Here is a 22,581-nt window from a genome sequence, read left to right as displayed (position 1 = left end):
CATAATTTACAAGAAACAGAGTTATGTAGCATTGTGGGTAACAGGTTTCAGGATTTCTCCAGCTTTATTAAAATAAGGGACTTCTTGTCAAAGGTAGAAACAACTCTGGCACCAACAACAAAGTACAAAAATAGAATGGTTCAAATTCTCACACCCCAGTTCACACATTCACACATTGAGATTTTAGGGATAAATTAGTAAAAAGACATGAAGACTTCAGATTGTGTCAATCACACACAGTGCGACCCCTCAAGAACAGAAGGGCTACAGAAAAGAGAAGCACATTTTCATGGACAATTTATACATTGTTAACTACATTGGCATTCCTTAATTCAGTGCTTACTTTCTGACAGTTTTTGCTCTTTTGGTTGGGAAATGGTTCCGAGTCATTAATGGGGGGAAAAAAAAAAATTGCTTGGCAAATTCTACATTAGGGGATGAAAATATCATGACGAGCCCTTACATAAAGGCTTACACACATTAGGAAGGAACTACTAGAAAAGCTACAATTGTTTTTATTTTCCAAATCAAGCATGAATTGGACTTTGACAGCCAAAAGTGAGGAGACCTGATAGAAGGATTGGGATTTCTCAGGCAGCAAGGCAGTCGAACGTTTTAAACTAAACGTGTCAGAAAGTGATCAGGCAGTTGATTTCAGTTCAATCACAGACAGCGTGGCAACTACAAGGTGAGACAGTGATTTGGATGATGGGAGAGAGCAAAGCAGATGTCAGGTGACCGGTTCTTTATTCCCGAGGATTTTGAACGATTGCATCTGCCAGCAGTTCGGGTCGGAGGCACTCAATCGGGCAATGAATATTCTGGAGGAAGAATTGTGGGAAAATTTGAAGAGTTACCATTAGATGCTTAGGATTTCATATGACTAACAAGACTTGAATATTTCTATTGTCAATGGAAAAATGGGTTTAAACACTTCCCTCTTGGTTAGATTCATTTGATCGTATTGCAAATGTACCATACAGTCAAATTTATATTCCAATTTTGACAATGTTGAGACCAGAAAATGACAAACCAGGACCACAACTAAAAGTAAATCAGAATTAACTATGACATTTAGATCATTATAGTTTTATTTTAAATCCACTACCCACTTTGCGTAGCGTGTTGTCTCCATATCGAACAGGGTGCAGCAGACTGCTCTCAACTTCAGAACCAGGTTTGCGGCAGTTCTCACACCTCCAGCCCTGATGAGACAGATGAGACAGAACATACACAAACAATGATTTAAGCGTGCTTCTTTTAGTTTTCAGAATGATCATAGTTTATTATAAGCGTCATACTGAATATAAGACCCAAATTCATAGAGGCCAATCAGCCGTACCTGTTGTCCTCCAAAGCATGTGCAGGTACATATGGCGCCCAGGTACTCCTTCTGCCACTGGTTGCCCACCTGGTAAGTTTTCCCATCATCATAGCAGACTGAGTCATCTGTGTAGGTGTACATACAAATCAGACTCACATAGACCTTGACTTCAGCAGAAGGTGATCATCGAACATTTCTCTGAATATTAGGAAGCCTTACGTGGTTCACACTTGAACTCTCCTTTGCCATTTCCAAGGCAAGTGCAGCTCATTAGGTGACCATTTTCGGCACGGCGGTCCCACTTCTCCCCAATGTGATAGTTGTTTCCATTGTCATGACACCACTCTAATGATTTGGCCATATTAAAGGAGGTCAGTTCTACTTATGTTTTACATATGCTTGTAATTTCCAGAAGAAAAAAAATTGTCCCAAAAACTTACTAGATGAATCGCATCTGAAGTGACCACTTCCCAGGCCCAGGCACCTGCACCACAACTTGAAGCCCGTCTCAGACATTCGCTCCCATTCAGAACCAACATCATGGTGGGTTGCAGTAAAGGCATCATAGCATGAATCTGTGGTGGAGGGCACTCCCTCTGGGACTGAAATATGAAGGATAAATATTTGCATAAGACACTAAACAAAAAAAATTATGCAGTTTTGTGCTGGTGTATGGTTGTTTTCATCAATACAATCAGTATTTCTGTTGGACACAAGGAACTCACACCATTTTAAGATGACATAGTGGCAGTGATTTTAAACAGGCAGCTCAAAATAGCAGTATCGCAGTAATTTGGAGCTTTATATCATATTTAAACCTAGTTTAGCCTTGTTCAGAGACAGAAATTGCTGGAAGTTGTTTACTTGTGTTTGCAGCGGTGATGACCTGCTCCAGAACCTTGTGTTTGAGCGCCCCCCTCAGACCCTCCACAATGACTTTGTAGTTTGCACCGGCGGTGAGCCCTATCAGGGTAGCAGTGTTGGCCGTACCTGGCAGGCGGACCTGGAAAGGCAGAGAAAAGCAAGGTTTAACCACGTAAAATAAGAGATTTCATTTAACTGATATATGATGTTCAGTTTGAATCTCTTACCTGGAACATCTTCTCATTTAAGTGTGTGAGAGGTTGGCAAGACACCAGGTAGGCATTACTCTGTTTGAAAGGCTTCCAGGATATGGTGGTCTGAGTCTGGGCTTCCTGTGGCACTCCTGTCTCGTTACCAAAACTAGCACCAGTGGGCATATCCAGCTTCAATATGGGCAACCTGCGGCCCTCTGCATCAGGAAGGGGCACAAAGATCAGGGGCTCACGAACTTGCCCATAGGGAGACTGTGGGATACCAAAGTTCCCATTATATCTGTTGTTGCCTCCATTGTTGTTGTACTCTGTGTACTCCACATGCTGGCTCTGACCACCAAGCCCGTCCTGGCCACTGGCCACGACCTGGACTGTGTTGTCCAGCTCAGTTTCAGGAACATCCAACAAGTCATCAGAAACTCCAGGGCGGTGTGGCAAAGGTAGGGGAAGCAAGGAGTCTGGTTCTGGGCAGGAGAGATGGGGTTAGGGAAGCAAAGCCGGTTAGACAAGGGGGAGGTGAGGCAGAGCTGCTGTAACATATCTCAACCAGCAGGAGGTGACAGATATGCAACATTGCTAGGATACCACTTCATGACAAAGTGTGTCACAATGCAGTATTACCAACACACAAGAGGTATTTTGAATGTCAATTCTGGAGGCATTCAAAATAAAATTGGGCATTATTGTTTTAGATGACTCGTGCTAGTTGAACACACGGATTATCTTAAGATCTCTGTGCTGTTAAAGCCAACCTGCTGATCCATCTGAGCAGATGAAAGCTGCCATTCAGTAATTCTTTAGGAAAAACTATTTTATTCTTCTTGCACCTTCAACGCATCATTGAAACACATCACTTTTACCATCGCATTTTTCATAGTACAGAACAGACGTCACACAATACTTACGAGTCCTGATTCTGCCCAGCAGAGGAGTGCTCCTCTGTGCATTCTGGATGGCAATGATCTTGATGACGTATTCTGTGGCTGGTCTCAGGCCTAAGGAGTTGAATCATTATCACAGAGTGGAACTAGTCGTTCGCAGTGGACTCATGATCACATGCAGGAGAACAATATAACCAGCGAAGTGTGTGAAGCTGTGATTTTTTTCATAATGGAGATAAAAAATAATGCTGTGATAAAATAGCTTTAGTAGTATTAATGTTTTGGCTGAATCTGAGCTCAGGCTCAAAAAGTAAAATTCTTTGGTTGGCCTTTGGCGTTTGCAGAATGAGAAAACATAAATGTAAACTGGGACAGTCAATAAGTACGTACCAGAGATGGTGGCATAGTTTTGCCCAGCATGGGGTTGTGGGATTAGGTCCCGTGGGCCTCGTCCTGACTCCTCATAAGTAACATAGTATCCTGTAATCTGTGAGGCGGGTGGTTGCCAGGTGAAGGAGATGGAGGTTGGGGTCAAAGATGTGAACTTGAGGTTGGTGGGAGACTGGACCACTGGTTGAGCTATGAACGAAAACAACGTTTAAATCATTGCATTCATTGTGGGTGGATCAATCTAAACCACTGTGGGTTTTTACAAAGCATAGGTATATACAGTAGATTATGTCCGGTATGTCATGAGAAAAATAAAGGGCAAGCAAACATCATTTAAATCAGCATTTCTGGGTATGAAAACGTGAACTCAAACTTGTGTTTTCACAATGAGGCAGAGATGTAACACAGATTTGTGTTTTACCTGTTTGAATATCGAGGGCAAACGGAGCGCTCCTCGTGTTGCCATTCAGAGTATACAGATTGATAGAGTAAACTGTGCCTGGCTGTAAACCTTAGAAGAGGAAAAAAAAACAAAAAACATGAAACACTGTGAGGCTGTACTGAAAGCAAAAGTCACACTTCCCAAACTTACATCTGTAAACCACTATATTTAATGTTAAGCAGGAAAGCATGCCATACCTGTGAGAGTGTAGGTGCGTGCTTCTCCGGGGATGGTCCTGCTGATAGTGGGGGATGAGCCAGTCTTGGGTGCGGCATCAATGAGGAAACCAGTTATGGTTTCTACTTTGGTGCGCCAGCTCAGTGTGAGAGAAGAATCCGTCACATCAGAGATACGCACACGACGAGGAGGACTCACATCTGCATTGGGGAAAGAGAGAAACCCGACATAAAACAGAAGTGTATAATGATGATGATGATGACTGGAAATGGGTCCCATTCATGTTGCAGCCTGGTACCTTCCAGTGTGGTCATCTCTCCCTCCAGAGGTCTGCTTGTGACAGAGTTCTTCAGAGCATAGACTTGTATCTGGTATGTCGTTGCCACCTACGATACGCAGACACACAGTTGAGATTCATTCACTGGTTGACTATTAATCCAGTATCAATAAGACAAGAGCCCAGTTTACCATGAGGCCTGGGATGATGACTCGTTTGGTGTCTGGAGCAACATTCATCTCCTTGGAAGGGCCTCTGATATTCTTGGGGGTGATGACCACACGGTAGCCTGATAGACGCGCATTGGGGGGTCGCCATGACACAGTGAAGGAGGAGGGACCGACCTCTGAGACCACTAGGTTGGTTGGAGCAGGAATGACTGAGGCAGAGAGACACAATCACAAGCAGAAAAAGAAACACATTTACATTTTAGGTGAAGGAATATATAAATGAAGTGATGAATGTGTTGGTGCTCGTTGGAAGCATTTCTACCTGTGGCCTGGGTTCCCACCAAGGGCGTGCTGGGTGTGCGGCCATGGAGGGCGATGACTTTAACAGTGTACTCTGTTCCAGGACGAAGGCCCCTCAGTACCACACTGTCCTGGTCACCTCTGGGTGCTGGCCGCAGCTCCCTTTCACCCTCTTCGGAGCTGGAGTACAGCACACGGTATGATGTCACTGTGCCATCCGGACTGTCCCATGTGATGCGCATCGAGGTGGAGTCAATGTCGGAGAAAATCAGATCCTTGGGACGATCCATAGCTACAGTAAAAGAAGAATAGACAGGTAATATATGAACGGACTTAAAATGCACCGCTCCTGAAATTGTTTTGCTAAACACAGTTATATTAGTGCTGCTTAGCTATAGCTATGTAACATGCTGCATCTTTATTGGTGGAAGGTTAGTCATCAAACAACTGAACTTGGGCTTTTCATTGATGTGATGGGAAAAAAATAATAAAGAAACACAGTTATGGAGGAAAGACATCTGTATCCTGACTACCGCCCCACATGTACTGCCAGGAAAAAAAAAAAAAAAATCACATTGGTTATACCAACTCAGCTTCTAATTGAACGGAGTCAAACTAACCAGTGAGAGCATTCTCCACCACCGGGGAAGAGGGCTGTCCATCATTGCTCAGGGCATAGACGCTCACAACATACTCAGCAGTGGGCATCAGACCAGTGAATGTCATCTCTGTTTGATCTGTGACAGAGGAGCAGAGCAGAGATGAGATGAGATGAAGACACTTTACAGGCTAAACAGGTCATGACATGTTTTGAGCAGCAGCCACCATCTTACCAGGGGCCACCACCTCAGAGTAGGAGGGTCCCAGGCCATTCTTGGGGACACTGGTGACTCTATAGCCTTGGATTGGTCCCTGAGCAGGTGACCAGCGCACTGTGATGGCGTTGTCACTCACATCAGTCACCTTCATGTTAGGTGGGGGCTCAGTTTCTAAAGGAGAGATGGGCACAAAAGGTAGCATGAGGTTTAGTTTGAGGCAACAGATTTTTTTATTTTTTTTTTTTTATAATCTGAAAATATTTTCTCTTCACATTGCAGTACCTGTCTTATGTGTGACATAGATTGGGGTGCTGTGGGCAGGGCTGTCTCCACGTCCCCCGACAGCATAAACTGTGATGGTGTAGTCAGTGCCAGGATTCAGGTTATTAATGGTGGCAGTTGTCTGAGAATCAGGGACTGTGAACTCTTTAGGAGTCTCCCCACCTTTAAACAGAGAGACAAAAAGAGCCGAGTGTTACATTGAGAATATGGTTGGGACTCAGAGGGAACTATTAACTAAAACGAAGGTACAGACTTGTTCCTCCATAGGTGATCCTGTAATATTTCACCGGGACTGAGGGGGCCTCCCAGTGAATGGTGATGCTTGTTGGGGTGGATGATGTGACCTCCAGATCAGTCGGAGCATCAGAGACTGAAAAAGATAAGAAGCAACAGAAAAGAAAAGCACAACTATTAATTAAAAAAGAAAGTACTCGAGGAAAAAAAAATGAGGCGATTGTTGAAACAGCATGGCGTCTTACTGGTGGCCTGTGTGCCTGTAAGAGGCTCACTCTCCTGATCGTTGTTGACAGCATACACATGTACCAGGTACTCTGTCTCGTGTGACAGTCCAGTCAGAGTGAAGCGGTTCCTGCTCGGGGGCAACCTCTCGTCCTTTGTCCGTCCGCCGCTAGTCTTCTGATAGCGGAGGCGGTAGCCAGTGATAGCAGCAGTCGGTGCTACCCAGTGAACAGTGAAGGAGGTGGTGCCAATGTCAGAGAAGTCCAAGCTAGTGGGCGAGTCCAGAGCTGGAAGGAAAGTGAGAGGTGAGAGATTGACAGAGATTTGAAATTATATATCACAATAATGGCAACTACAAAATTGCAATGCAACATAAATTTTATAAAACTGATTTTATACACACCGTGGACTTGTAACTTGGACATTTTTTGTAAATAACTCAATTCAACTTTTAACAACATGGCACCATTTTATAATTTTTTTTGCATAAAAACTTTCGCGCAAGCACAAAAAACACATCTTTGACAAAACCTTATCAAATAACAATAATGCAAAGTAAGCAGCATGGGAGAACTAATAATAATCATACAAGTCAAATATAGTCTAATATATAGAATAAAACAAGCAGGCTGTTTTAGACCTATGAACCCATTGTAAGTGTGTTTTTGTAAACCACTGTCATACTAACTTGTCCTCTGAGTGCCTGTGGCTGGTTCACTTTCCCGTTCTCCGTACACACACACAACACTGATACGGTACTCAGTGTTCGTCAGCAGGTCTGTAGAGATAATTAAACAGGTAAAGTGGTTTGACCTTGAGCAATGGAAAACATCTTTCTGTCAGACAGCGTTAAACATCATCTTTATCTTGTCTTACTTTGTAGCAGGAAGGTGTTGGTGGCTCCACCAACGTTAACCTCCTTGATATCATCATCTGTGGCCACAGGGTGGTAACGGATGACAAACCGAGAGATCTCACTTGGTGTTGCAACGTGGGGGACAGTCCAGGTCACCCTAATGTGGTCAGGACCCACCCCTCCAAACTGCAAGTTGGTGGGGGCAGGAATAGCTGGAAGAATGGCAGGTTGAAAGTTATAGAGAACAGAGGGGGAGAGGAGAGCCAACAAATCAAGGTAAATTTACACTCATTACATATACTTATGAACTTTAATGTAATATTTCACACATTAAGAAAGGACAGATAAGATGCCATTATCAATACTTTCAGATAAAAGCCCAAGCCCATCCCACTGATGGAGTGAAAGAATTAAATCACCAGCTTGTGTTTGCTTTGTGTATGTAGTTGGCTTGCTTTCCCCGTCCTCTGTAAGAGTGAAGATACTGATGTCATAGTCGACGCCCGGCTCCAAGCCATGAATCGTGTAATAACCAGTAGACGCGTCCACCATATCTTGAAAAATTGGCAAGCTCTCGCCTGTTGTTACAACTGTTATCCGGTAAGCAGTAATGGTAGTATAGTTCGGGGGGATTCAGCGCAGGCCAATGGTCGTGTCAGTAATGTCGACAAAGTCAATGTGACTTGGTGTGGGGATGTCTGGAAGGGTTAGGCCAGTTGTAAAGCGCAAGCAAAATTAGACAAACAACAACTCAAATGCCATAAGAATTACATTGATTACATCAATATCATTAATTTCATTCCCAATAAAGCAGTCAGAGTGTAATAGTAGCCATGCTAGATAGAAATAATTACAAATGACTTCAGTCCATAAACAGTCATGATTGTATTATAAGTACATCATAATGAAAGCTTTGATTACTACTGTTTTGAACATGCAAAATAAATAAATAAACACTATTCACCATCCAAATTAGCAAACATAATCTCCATGCATGGCAGGTTAGCCAAAAATCATATTAGTATTAGGTTATGAAAACTAAAGCTGCATTAAACAATTTGTGAGTTGACTAAACTTTTTGGCCTTTTAGTTCATTGTTTTGGTTTTATAGCTCATCATTTTCCAGTTGGTTCAGTCTCACTGCTCTGTCATCAGCAAACTAGCTGTGATGAGACTACTGTGAAGAACACTGTAGAACTTCAATTACTGTGAATACTTGATATCACTCATAAGGTGACAATTTTGGTAATTCTGCTCTGAATCAGTTGAAAGCAAAAAGCGACTTTCCTGATAACCCATTAGCCATAACAACTGAAAAAGCTGATCATGTCAGAAATGTGTGGTTGTCTGCTTGTTTTAACATTAACGGCCAAAAGTCTAATAATGCAGCTTTAAGTAACAGTTTCCAGGGTTTTTTGGTTTGTATTAAAGATATGCTTGTTTAAAAAAAACAGCATGAAGAGGATTGTAGTGTAAGAGTGTGAATAATGAAAATATCATTGTAGTGTGGTGAAATGTTGAAGTTTACACTAATTTAATTTGGACCCAGCCTTTCGTGACAATTTATTTCAACGACAATTCTCTCTTTTTCTTTTACACATTGGTCTTTGTGTGGACACAAATGTGTGCTCGATGCTTGGTAATGTGTGTAAAGGCCTCCCTGGTGGCTCCTACCTGGTGTGATAATAGTTGACACAGGCACACTTTCCAAATGATCCTTGGTAGTAAAGACACTGACGTTGTATTCGACCCCCAGATTCAAATTCTCCAGGATGACTGAGGTTTGATCAGGTCGGACTAACTCCTCCAGGGAGTTTCCTCTTTGACCATTGGTCGGCGTGCTTGTCACTCTGTAGCCTGTGAGACCTGCATGCAGAGAGGGGGGCATGGTAAATATGGAGGTAGTAGGACATAATGTCAAAAGGTTTTTGGAATAAATGAGTCACAGGGAAAAATGAAAAAGAAATACTGGGAAGAGATGTCTGCCCAGTCCAAGGTCTAGACTTGGCGTGATCCAATGGGCTGGCAGCAGGTGGGGAGCACAGTCAATATTTACCTGGTGTTTTGGAGGCTATCCAGTGGACTGTGAGATGTCCTGTGTTGGGGTTGGATTCCACCCTGAGATCAGTGGGAGGAGACACAGCTACAAGAACAGAGAAGCAGATCATGATATGATTAAGAGAAACTTCAATGCAGTAGTATTTTATAATAATAATTAAAAAAAAAGATATCCACATATACAAATAGATTAGTATCTTACTAAAACGTATCCTATATGGTTTAGCATTCTGGTGTTAAATGATACAACTTCTATTTTAGTGGTTCTTGTGCAGCACTTTGAATGTTTTTTTTATCTTTTTTCTCAGTTCAAGTGAGTGATTAACACACAAGTGACTACTGTGCGGGTGATGGGGTTTCCACGGTTGCGTCCGTTGAAGATGGGCTGAACACTGTAGGTGTACTGATGTCCTGAGATCAGATCTGGAATATGAATACGTCCTGAGCCAGAGGTCTCTTCTCTGGGAGACTCTCCTTCCTGGCTGGGGAGCACAGACAGCTGAGGAGAAGGAGGCAGATATGCAGAGATCAGAAACCATTGAAATCAGTATGAATTGTTTGGCCAAATGGGGCCACAACAGCAAGCCCCAAGCACATCGTTGGCTTAAACCCTTAGCGTTACTAAGATGAACATGAACAAACAGGATGCTAAAAGATGCTAAAAATCCTTAAGTTGACAGGTAATGCATTCAAGTGCCTAGTAGGAATAAATTATATATTACTACTTTTTTTTTGTTATTTTGTTATTTGATTTGCAGCTGCTGTTTCTCTAAATCCATTTTTTTTATTTGTGAAGCTAAGTTTCTACCTTGTAGCTGAACCTGCTGACAGGTATCCAGGTGATGATGATTGACGTATCAGTGACTTCAGTGCTGAAAGTGGGAGCATTTCCCATCTGGGGAGCTGAGAGGAGAACAGAATGGGATTAAAAAAAAAATCTAATCAAATAAAAAAAAAAAAATAAAAAAAATAAAAATATATATATATATATATATATATATATATATATATAAAAGACTAACCTGTGCTAAATTTTGTCACGAAACCCTCACTGAGCTCATTGTCAAGCTCAGAGTGTAGGGTTGCGGTGTACTCAGTGTCTGGTTGCAGATTCCTCAGGGGGTATCGGGTGACCCTGCCTGGGATCCTCTTTTCAACAGGGGTAGATCCTTCGATGCTCAGGAGGAGACGGTAGCCACTGACAATGGCGCGGGGAGCCTCCCAAATGACCAGCGCGCTGTTCGGGCCAACTTCACTTATTTGCACGTTGGTGGGTGAATCGGGTTCTGGAGGTGATAGAGAATATAAAGCAAGTGAGGCAGACAGCAGCATAATCTCCCTTTGTCTAGTTGGTCTCCTTCATTCATGGCGGTACTTACTGGTGGTCTTCTCTCCTCTAAGTGGCTCGCTCTCCACTCCACCACTGATGGCGTAGATGTAGAAACGGTAGCGTGTACCCGGCTGCAAGTGGGTGATATCAGCATATGCGTTGGGTGAGATGGGCAGCTGAAGGGGCCTTGTGTCAGTGCCATCAGAGCCAACAGGGGAGAAGATCACCCTGTAACCTGACACTTCTCTGGGTGGACCTGTCCAGGTGATGGTGATTTTCTCATCCGAGACCTCGTAGAACTGCAGGTCTGTGGGTGATGGGACTACCTCTGTGGACAGGAAGTGGCAGATTGGTCAACAAGGTTTATTGAGCCCCCATTTAGTTTGGAGGAATGCAACAAATGCATTAAATATATTTAAACCAGGCACCTAAAAAAAGGAATTTCCCACAGTGCTTGTTTCGCTTTTCATGTACAATGAAACTGTGAATTTTTCCGTACCAGGCACAAGGAGGAAAGAAGCAGGAACGATATAATGTATGGAGGAGCTCTGATGTATGTGTAACTTTTAATGGACTTGGGCTGTTACAAGCCTGCTTACTTTCATCAGTCTTGTAAATATGTCTGAAGAAATGCCTATTTATGAGGCCACCGTTTTGTTTTGTTTTTTTTTTGATATGCTGAGTCTTCCTGAAACTCCAACAAAATCTTCTTATAACTCCCTGATCTGAAAAGGAATCTTCAGCTACTATGTTCAGCTTTCACTTTAATAAGAAAAAACCTGCAGTGGACTGAGGTTATGAACTATTAAACTGTGGAATTTATATTGGTTTTTCTATGAACTAAAACATATGGTGTTGGTTTATAAGTGAGCACCAGGTATAGGAGATCCAGCGGTGTGGACCTGTATGAACACAGGCTCGCTCTCCTGATTCTCCTCCACAGCGTAGATGCTGATGTTATAGAGCAGCCCAGGGCGAAGATCATCCAGGGTCACTGAGTTCTTTGACTCTGGAAGGATGAGCTCAGTGTTGCCACCCTCCACTGACGGCGTATACACCACACGGTAACCTGGCAGGCGCAAACAGTTTCAAACAGCTGAATCTAAACTGACCTCATATGAATGGTATATGCAGAGATCATATGGAAAAGTAGCTTCTCACCAGTAATGGGAGCCTGAGGTTTGGACCAGCTGATTCGAATGGAGGTCTCTCCAACCTGATCAACAACATGTTCACTGGGTATGTCAGGAGCTGGGGGAAAAAGGAATACCAAGGAAATCCTTCATGTCAAACATCTACAGTTTTTGCTTGATCCTGAGTTCCAAATTGAGGATAGAGCTTCTCCTACCTGTAGTCTGTGATGTAGTCAGGATCAGGTTTGGCTGTCCCTGTTTTGGGAGCTCATAGACATTAACATTGTATCTGCGTCCTGGCAGGAGATCACTGATGGTGAGAGACGTGGTTGAACGGGGCAAATCTGGGGAGCGAGACAAAAAGGTTTGTTAATACGCATACTAGCCCAGATAAAAAGAGAGTATTTATACAAAATTTCCTTGTACTGTTATTGTGTGATGACAGTAAAGGATCATTCATATCAGTAAATCCATATTATATATAGCATGATGCTGACGTATTGTTTAATTATTTGTATTTTGGTCATCACTTTTAACCATATAAACCAGTCAGAACCTCAAGAGGGAAAGGACCCCTTTGGCTGAACAGTGGAGTTGTGACTGCAAAGGCATTATGGATGATTCGGTGATGGTCACAGGATCTCACCCAGGACTTTCGGTTTGGCCCCCTCTTCACTGAGCTCATACTCCACCCTGAACCCAGAGATGGTCGATGAGGCTGATGTCCAGGACACAACGAAGCTGTTTGAGGTGATTTCTGTCACCGACTCAGAAGTATCAACCACCGGAGGAGGCGGGGTCGTCTCTCCCTCTGATGTTTCCACTTGAAGAACAAAGGTATCCAACGTTCGTTTGAATAACTCCTTAGTTTTGCGGCACTGCGAGAATGTTACCACTTGAATTTACTCACAAGAACCATAGGTAGTTGTAAAGTCGAAGCGAGTGACCTCGCGGCGTCCATAGCGCAGGATGCTGATCAGCTGACCCTCATACATGACACCTGGACGCAGCCCACTGATGGTGTAGGAGTTGAGATTGCCAGGGATGGTAGCCTCCTTCCAGGGGGATTGGGAATTTTTCTACCGGAGAGAGAAAGGGCATAAAAAGTCCATAACTTTTATGTCAAATTTTGGCAACGTAAAACTAAATAATTGACTGGTGAAGTCCATGTGATTTGAACGAGAGCTGAGTTTTGTGTAGGCGAATAACATGTGCTGAAAACCATGTTATATGATTGAACAGGTGCTTGGTGGAATATATAATGAGATTGCTCACTGAACGAGATGGTCTGATTTCTATACTCCCATGATACAACATGAGAACTCATGATAATGACATGATAAAGTTAAAGCATTATGTGAATCTATGTGAATGTATTAATTATTCAATAATTCATCAAATGAAAACTTGACATGGTTGCTGGCGGTGGTTGGTTGATGGTGTATTTTGGACTGGACTCTGGCTGAGACTTATTTACTGCCAAATCCTGCTTCAGAGGTATTTAGAGTGGGGTTTGCATGCTGTCGGAAAACTCCAGACGTTGTCAGAAGGAGAGCCAGATGTGGGCTTTGTGTGACTTAGCTGTCCAAAATACACAAACCCTTTCAGAGGAAATGGACTTAAGTTTCGTTAACATTTCAACCAGCCTGTCAGACTTGGAAGTCTTTAGAGGAAAAAGGTGTATTTGAAAATCTATCCCAGGGTGGGGGATATCTTTCTTGGACTATCTTAAGACTGCCAACTGTAAAAGGCAGTTTGCATATTTTCAAATCCTCCTGTTTATCCAGGGCCAAACTTCAGTCAATGTTATCCAAAAGACTTGACCTCATTCAGACCAATTGCCCACCTCTAATAATGTCACTGATCATCAAACACCAGTTAAGAGTTCACTTTCATTTAATCCAGCCGTTTCTTATCAGAAGTAAAAACCAAAGAAATGACTCACAATTCTCCACTTGAGGATGTACTTGGTGATGTGAACTGATGAAGGGGCGTTCCACTGAATGGGGTGAGAGTCGGGCTGTTTCCCTGCTTCTGTGATAATCACCTGGACAGGTCTGTGGCCATCTGAGACAGGAAAATACATCAGGAGAGATGACTAAAGCAGCCATTAGCCATGAGAAAAAGACTCACACTTTGTCGAAGACATAATGCAACAGTGTTACCCGGAGAGAGTGTGGGTGAAAGTTGGCTTATTATTTTGTGATAGAACCAAACAGCCAGACGGTGTTAAACCAGACCATACACCCACGGACATCTTAGAGTCTCATCTAACACCAGGGTACTATATTTGTCAGGGTTTAGCCAGCCTTTGTACCCTAAAGACACACTAAAGCAGCTTCACTGATCAGCAGAGTGTCCTCTGCCGCTGATCGTGGACAGACAAATGTTGCAGCAGTGTCCAAATTAGGACACACAGTGTGCTGCAGAACAAAGTATCACATTAAGCAATGTTTACACAACCAGAGCGTGGTATTGATGGCTGGAAGTATGATTAAGGCTTTTGCCGGACTTGGCTATCCCCAGCATCCCTTTCCCCTCGGCAGATCAACACAAAAACACTCAACACTGTGCGGAGGAGGGAAAAACCTCTAAATGCAAAAACCAAGTGGAAGATGAGGTTGACGTGACAGATTACAACTACGACTACAAGTTAGGCACCAACAGATAAGAAACAACTGGAAAGAAAAGTTTGAGGTACCCAGACAAAATAAATAACACTGGCAATGATTAGTATTGACACATGAGCTGGGATTTAAGATTTAATTTGCTTTTATTTATTCACATATAAGCAGATTTATACTAGGAAGTCATTGTCACGTGAGTCATTCACAGGTATTATGTGTGTGTATTTAAATTTGACTTGACTGCAAAGAATGAGTGCTGATTGTCTGTTTCATTTTAACAGTCTCATTGTGGCCCATATTCAAATACAGACCATGTGAGCAGAATCGTACACTAAGTGCTAATTGCAACTTTGCAAGGATGGCAGTGTTAAAATTGTTTTCCTACCTTGGTAGGTCTGCTGAGGTTCACATCTCAGTTCACCATTCCCGTTGCCATAACAATAACAGCGGTAGTGGATGCCATGGATGACTTTATCCCATGCTTCTCCAATCTGATGGAAGGCCCTGGTTTGTGGCTCCTGACACTGATCTATTGAAGAAAGCACAACAGATCATAGGATGGGTAATAAGAAGGGGGAATCTGTAATTAATGAAATACTAGGCTGGTAAGTATGTAATTCCCAAACAGCTGAATAATTGAGCCGCACCAATGGCGTCACACTTCCAACGTCCACGACCCTGTCCGTAACAAGTGCAGTTCATCATGTATCCCTCATCGTGGCGCTTGGAGAACTCCTGGTTTACTTCATAGGTCAAACCATCAACAATACACTGATCTGCACAAGTAAATGCACGAGACAAACAAAAAGAGATCTCTTATTCACGTCAGACTCTGTGACTTTTCTGTAAAGAAAAACAGGAAGAAAGACAGAAAAAACAAGACTTAGTTCTGTTTCAAATGCACACAGGGTTAGCTCTCTGACCTCGCAGCTGCGAGTATGCAATACAGCTCCACTCGCCACGGCCGTTCCCCAGGCATGTGCACTCCATCATGTGACCCATGACATCATGGCGTTTGTCCCACTTATCACCAACACGGTGCATGGCTCCATCACTGGTGGTGCATACCTCCTCATGAGCTACACGAAGAAAAAAAGAAATAAAGATACATTTCCTTGCGGTGTTAATTCTCCTTGGTCGAGTTCAACTCAGTGCCACAGCTGTGTACTGTCATGGTGTTATGCAACAGCCGCGATCAAGTCATTACTCTCTCAATGACTTTAAACATCAGAAAGCAATTTTAGGGCCCAACACTCAATAAATGAGGTGGTATAAATAAAGAGCAGCGCAAACACACACTCACCAGCCATGGGGCAGAATCCAAATCGCTGCTCTGCATCGTAGTTGTGGGTGGTACCACACCACCTCATTCCATCACGCCGGCCATCAGATGTGCAGTCTGTGTAGTTGCGGCCACTATAAAGGAACGGGAAGTAGCACAGAGCGCCATTCGAGTTTCCACCTCGTGTTGCTACAATGGCTGGAAAAAAAGAGGACACAAATCTTATTGGTGATCTCTGGTTACTGGGACTTTCTTTATGTTTTCATATGTACTGAAAATCATCACTTTTTTCTCACTATATACCTTCGGACATTATTACATCAGAGTTTTACTACGTTATCACACATTAGACGCCAGCTTGCATGGGAAATTTGGAGGCAATAATTGTTATATTGGTTGGTGAAAATGACCATTAATTCACAGAAAGGTTGAGGTTCGAGCTCATGTTACATCTCACCATTCCTCTCAGTGCAGAAAGAGTACTGCTGATCTCTCTCATAGTCTGATGTTGTAGAGCACCAGAGCTGCCCATCTGTGCGACCATCTGAGGTGCAGGAGTAGTAGGTCTTGCCATTGAAGACAAAGGGGAATGCACACGGCTGGCCGTTAGAATTACCACCATACACTTGCTTCCTGCTCTCTATACAGATAAGAAAGGGACAGGATACCCAAAGTGGATTGAGTTTTTTAGTTTGAGATATAAGCAAAATTTTAATTTTTACCAAAAGCCTTTTCGTCATTGTGACCCCCATTTTTCCTCTTTCCCCCTAGTGCTCACCCCATTCCTGACAGCTGACACCATTGCCTAGACAGGTACAGAGCATCTGGCTGCTGCCCTGGTTCCTGATCCACCGCTGTCCGTCATAGTAGATGGCTCCAGAGTCGGTGCGACAGGTTCCCTCAGTGGGGATCCAAAGCTGCCTCTCGGACATGGAGTGGGTGGGGGTGAGCACAACAGCATCGGTGGCTACAGATTGAAAGAGAGATGAATGCCTGCGACTGTGAACACTGAGAAGATCACAGTAAAGTTTTTGTCCTGCAGTGAAAACAAGTCTTACATGTGCCTGCAGTGTGTCTTTCACACTTCCACTCCCCACGGCCGTTTCCTAAGCACAGACACTGCAGGCTGTGGCCATTTGTGTCAGTCTTTGTCCATGTGTCTCCGATATGGAAGGACCTCCTGGTGTCCTGGTCATTGCAACGATCTGGTGGCAGAACAACGATTGTGAACAGTTAGCACTGAAGTATGTAAAACGTGTGTGTGTGTGTGTATGTGTTCATATTGACTTACTCCTTGAGGTGCATGTGATGTGTCCATTTCCCTCTCCTAAACACGTACAGTCCAGCATCATCCAGCCTTGGTATGGTTTCTCCCAGGTCTCACCCACTACGTACGATGTAGCTACATTGTTGTCATAGCAACGCTCCGCTGCATATAAAGCAAAGTCATCATTTAATCTGCAGCTCTACCATATAACCTAACTTGAAATTCCCGCATCTAAATAACAGCATACAGTCCCACAGCAAATAAACTGTGTGCAAATCAATAGCAGTGGCGTAATATAGGCAAAGAAGAGATGTATGCTCTCTGTCAGACCCTGTTTGCTTTGACTGTTGTCAAATGTGACATCAAACACTGCCATGCTTCTGAGAAATTACTATGTTGAAAGTATGTGCACGTGGGTAGGCAGCAGCTGAACGTGTGTAAATCCACAAGTCTATTGGCATATTCTACTTTCTTCTGCTTTCCCGAGTTCATGTCAGGGTGCTGACATTGTGCCAGTTTAAGCAGGTGAAGGTACTCACCAACAGGTTTGCAGGTCCACTCTCCTTTGCCATTTCCAAGACACACACACTTCAGCATGTGGTCAGCAGTTTCATGAGGCCTCTGCCAAGTGTCTCCAATTTTATAAGATCTACCACCTTCATGGCAACGATCTGTAATTGGGACAAAATTGAACTTTAGCCCAGCTTTTTTTTTTTTTTTTTTTTTTTTTTTATGGATGCCCTAATGTAGCCTACATTTGTACTGTAATACATAATTTAATTAATCAAATTCATTTTTTCCCAATGCATGAATCCAACAGGTAGTCTATTTCTGGAAGGAGACACAAACAATATGATTTTTCAATATTGTATTTAAATCCCACTGAGGTTTATTTCTTTACCCAATTAAAGATATTGTTTTTTGCTTTTGTTTTTTTATTTGTTTGTTTTGTTTTGTTTTAACTCACTTGCAGTAGTACAGCTGATCTTGGCACGACCAGAACCAATACAGGTGCAGTCCCACATCATCCCATCCTTGGGTCTCTCATAGGTTTCACCGACCTGGTATGTCCGGTCATTGTACTTGTCATAACAGGACTCCGCCACTGAGAAGAAAACAGCGGAAACACCCAAAGGTTAAGAGGCAGTTGTTATACAACTTTCATTCTCCTCACTCCTCACTAATGACGGAATAAGAATGAAACTCTCTCTCTCTCTCTTGTTTTTTTGGTCATGCTGTGACTACATTTTCTTCACATGTTGACATTCACACAATAGGGCTGAAATAAAGTGGATTGGGCTCAGGATGGGCAAGTCCCTTAAACAAAGGTTAGCCTTCACCACTTTCCAGACGTAAACAGTGAGCCTGAGAAAAAAGTGAAACCCTCACTGACCTTCAGGCTTAGTTTTACATTTGATGCCTGCAGCTCCATCGCAGGTGCAGATCAGGGTGCTGCCCAGGTACGGTTTCTCCCACTCCTCATTCAGCCTGTATGAGCGGCCGTTCTCCTCACAGCGGACTAGTAATCACAATTATGGATGTTGTCACAATAAAGATTGGACATTTTTACCATAAAATGACCAATAATGTTCATCCCAAACTAAATATGAATGCATCTAAGAATAAAAGCCCTCTCAGTGGTATTAAACTGGGAAAGCAATTATCTTTCCAATGCAAATCACTTCTGACTTTTTACACACTTCGGAAATAAAGAAACATCTTTTTTCAGTGGCCATGAAAGTCTTTGTACCCACCTGGGTTAAGAGCACTTGCGTCACGGAGTTCAGGATAAACTTGGTACTGGCCGGTTTGCCTCTTGCTCTTTGGAGAGCCGTGGACTGCGCTGCTGACGCACAGCGCAACCAGCAGCCCTGCCAGTGGGCTCCCTGTCATCTTGTAGAAAAATGAGGATGTCAAGGTGAAAGTAGAGGATGAGAAAAAGTTTCAAAGAAGAACTTGAGATAGTTTCTGTCCCTTGTTGTCGGCTCCTGTTGCTGCGGGTGGGTGGGTGAGCCGCCTCGCAGCCTGCGCTCCAGACAGAGGTGAGGGGAGCGCGCTGCTTTTATACCCGGACAGAGAGGCGCAGCCCGCGGGGAGGGGGAGGGACTTTGACCCGCCGTACTCTGAGCAATACTGACCCTGATGAAACCACGACTAAAACCACAAGTGGGGGAAAAAAAAAAAAATCAATCCATGAAGATGAATGAGCCACTGAAATCTGTTTATTTCAGCCAACAGACTCGAACCGATCACCGAGGATGTCAGTGTAAAAATTAAATTAAAACCAAGCAATGTTCAAACACTGTCAGCATCTACAGGAATGACACTTGCAGGATGACTGTGTTGCCAAATCCAAAAATGCTGATTATCATATTTAACATTTTGTAGCTGCTGGCCAAAGTCTAGAGGAAAAAGCAAGGAAAACGGGACCAAAGAGATCCGGTGTTGCTCTGGCAAAGACATTTAAATAAGGGAAAAGGAGTGTTTGCATTTTTCAATGTGCAAATAACATTCTTTAAGCCAAAGAAACATCCAAACTGTTCAGATGAAAGCAAACCCAGAAATAAATTTGAAAGTGTAATACTAGCTGTCAAAGAGTCTGAAAAATCTGCGTTTTTGACCCATTTTAAACATAATTTCATTGTTTTTCACGTCACTATGTTGCTTATTGGTTTCTGAAACACTTTAACATGTTTCTTTGTGGTTCTTTCTAACCATTGACTGAGGTTTAAAAAATAATAATAAAACAATCTCCATTTTTCATTATTTTTCACTGACTACAAAAGCCTTTTCAACAGCTTTTAATTGGTTTTTTAACCTCAGCCCACTGCTGTTTGTGTAGAAGTCAACGTTCACAGGGTAGATATTATTAAGTTCCAAATTTTAGAAACCTGTAATGGATTTGGAATTTGATTGATTGTGAATATAGTAAACTAAAATAAATCATTTAACAAAACAAAATTGGCAAAAAGTGAACTGCTAGACAAAACAACAAATAAATCAATTCTAAATACAGTCATCATTCTGTTTTCTTGTTTGTTTGTTTTTTTGTCAGTGTTCATAGCATTTTCTTACCCATCCCTCCACCAGTGAAAACTTTGATAATATATTGACTAGTAATATCTAGTGTTCAATGCCTTAAAGGTATTGCGTAATTGTTTTTTCATTGTGTCTTTTGGAATTAGCATATATGCAGAAACAGTCATACTTCAATCAAAGTTACCTCTTATTACACACACACACACACACACACACACACACACACACACACAGTCTCTTTCCTTTCTTTATTTGCCATCTGTCTGGTTTTACCAAGTGTGTGAGTGTGTATCGGTAATCCACATTCAGTCTGAATGATTTTTCCCCCGAGAGCCTGATCTGTTTTAATGTTGTACAGAGTAAAAACTAATTTTCATGCCAGATATCCTCTGTTCTGGAAAAAAAAAGGAATAAAAGAAGATATTTACACTCATAAATTCCACTCACTGGCAAAGTTTTTTGCTATGAGTAACTTAAGTATCGGGGTTAATACTATTGCTTTTGTAAATAGAGCTAATTGTTTTGAAGATTATACATAGTAAGTACTCCATATTGATCAAATCAATATAAATAGTTTTGCAGTGAAAACTCTAATCTCTTAAAACTGCTTAAGTGACCTCAAAGTTTGATAACACCAATCATACATCACATATAAAAGTATTTGCTCCATCACAGTTTAACATTTATAGCACTTACCCTTAGATGGATTTCGTACTCATTCAGTTAATTTGCATATGATTTGTGTAGTAATAAAAACCAATTTACTGTAAAAGGCTCACAAAGGGACTGTGGAGTAAACTAGTGGGAAGTCAATGTCTCTGCCGAGAAATTGTATTTTTTTAAAAACAGTGTACGAAAGGGAGGAAAAATAGTAAAGCAGACTGTCTTGGTCATTGGATCCGGTAATGCTGCTGAAGAGAAGTTGCCAGATCTGTTAAACTTACTCATGGGTCTGGTCTGGAGAGCAGCTACTGTGTGTGAGACGGTGGTTGAGTTATTCCTGTCACAGGACATGTGCAGCAGGTCGTGTCTGAGAGGTGAAGAAGTGAGGAGCAGAGGGATTTCTGTGTGGAAAAAGCACTCACATACTTTCCAATTGTGAAACAGCACCAAAATGCGGATGATCAAAACCCTGGACATGCAGGAGCATCTTGAGACTGTTACATTTAAAAATGTAATTTCTATATTCACAGATGGCTCCTGAAATGCACAGAGCTCAGCTAAGTGCAAAAGAAAGTCTAAATATTGGTGAACAAAAGAGACGTTTAGTTTTTAATGGAATTGTGCATTAGGATCAGTATATGATGGAATTTCCTGGGCTGTTAGGTCTAATTCCCAGATTTATGGGGTGTCTCCATCAAAGGTTCTGGCTGGCTGCCTTGTTTATGTCAGAGTGATTCAAATTGTCTCATATTTCAACAACAATATATTTTCAATCAAGTTTTTTTTCTCAGTGGTTTTGTTTTTGTTGATCTACAGTGCCTTCTTATCTGAGAATCTCTGAGAACCTGAGCTCACATCACTGCACAGTGCTATCTAAAGCGTGACTTATCTTTTATGTATGGTTTTCCTACTTCTCTGGTTCATTTCACAATATCCTGCCTTACGTTGGATAAAAACATTTTGTGTTGGTTTCTGAGCTACAAGCTTCAAGTAGAGATTAACAAGAGGCTAGAGTGGTCTGATAAGATCTCACACCCTCACGTGTTTATACGGGTACTCGTAGTATTCAGTCCTCACTGACACTGTTTCCTGTGATGGACTGGCGACCTCTCCAGGGTGTAGCCCACCCTCAGACCATGTGAGCTGGGATTGCCTCCAGCACATCTGCGACCTAGAAAACTGGCAGAAGATGAATAAATGAATGAATGACACTGTTTCTACTGATATTACATATTACTGATAGTAGTGATTTATCTTAATTCACGCAGCTGGAGTTACATAATTTATATACATAACATTTTTTTATACTTATTTTTGAGACGTATGATGCTGTCTCTAAAAATCTGCAAACAGCCTTTGATGTGTAAAAAAAGCCAAGCCATATGAGCAATGTGTTTGAGCTCGAATTTATTGAACGAGATAAAACTGTGAAAAGCAGCTGTGTTGCGCTGAGGTCTCCATCAATCTCCAAATCCAAAAAAAAAAAAAAGCTTTTGAATTATATACCAAACTTTAGCTCATGTAGATCCATGGGAGCACTTGTTTTCTAACATCTGGTTCTCCACCCTGGCTTCATCAAACTGTGGATGGGTAGTTTAGTTAGTGAGAGCCAGAGGGCTGCAGCTGGATGGAATAATTGGGTGTGGGAGTGGAGGAGCAAGAGATGTCCAAAGAGAAGTGATAGGCCAAAAAAAAGTTGAGATGTTTTTAAGAAGATCAAATGAACGATT

At 42.3% G+C, this 22,581-nt stretch overlaps 1 protein-coding gene across 1 annotated transcript; it reads right to left on the bottom strand.

Moving 5' to 3' along the window:
* Positions 1 to 38: 38 nt before the first annotated feature.
* Positions 39 to 19,171, bottom strand: fn1b (fibronectin 1b). Its single transcript, XM_029499149.1, has 45 exons — positions 18,904 to 19,171; positions 18,543 to 18,668; positions 18,117 to 18,254; positions 17,689 to 17,820; positions 17,174 to 17,311; positions 16,941 to 17,087; positions 16,661 to 16,849; positions 16,340 to 16,522; positions 15,904 to 16,080; positions 15,524 to 15,679; positions 15,248 to 15,376; positions 14,986 to 15,129; positions 13,919 to 14,040; positions 12,884 to 13,052; positions 12,620 to 12,796; positions 12,189 to 12,317; positions 12,002 to 12,091; positions 11,715 to 11,909; positions 10,890 to 11,168; positions 10,533 to 10,796; positions 10,319 to 10,413; positions 9,841 to 10,009; positions 9,509 to 9,595; positions 9,127 to 9,318; positions 7,473 to 7,664; positions 7,285 to 7,374; positions 6,617 to 6,883; positions 6,391 to 6,507; positions 6,138 to 6,299; positions 5,871 to 6,026; positions 5,658 to 5,774; positions 5,060 to 5,329; positions 4,759 to 4,946; positions 4,589 to 4,676; positions 4,311 to 4,490; positions 4,093 to 4,182; positions 3,672 to 3,860; positions 3,306 to 3,395; positions 2,416 to 2,864; positions 2,189 to 2,327; positions 1,765 to 1,926; positions 1,544 to 1,669; positions 1,343 to 1,449; positions 1,113 to 1,205; positions 39 to 821 (listed from the first exon to the last, which is right to left on the bottom strand). Exons 1-45 carry the CDS (start codon positions 19,040 to 19,042, stop codon positions 747 to 749), a joined length of 7,113 nt encoding a protein of 2,370 aa, XP_029355009.1. The 5' UTR covers positions 19,043 to 19,171; the 3' UTR covers positions 39 to 746.
* Between the last annotated feature and the right edge of the window lie 3,410 nt (positions 19,172 to 22,581).

This window comes from Echeneis naucrates, chromosome 3, assembly GCF_900963305.1.
Source record: "Echeneis naucrates chromosome 3, fEcheNa1.1, whole genome shotgun sequence".
Classification (NCBI taxonomy): Eukaryota; Metazoa; Chordata; class Actinopteri; order Carangiformes; family Echeneidae; genus Echeneis; species Echeneis naucrates.
The sequence above is the reverse complement of the archived record's forward strand: the minus strand, read 5'-3'. Positions and strand labels throughout refer to the sequence as shown.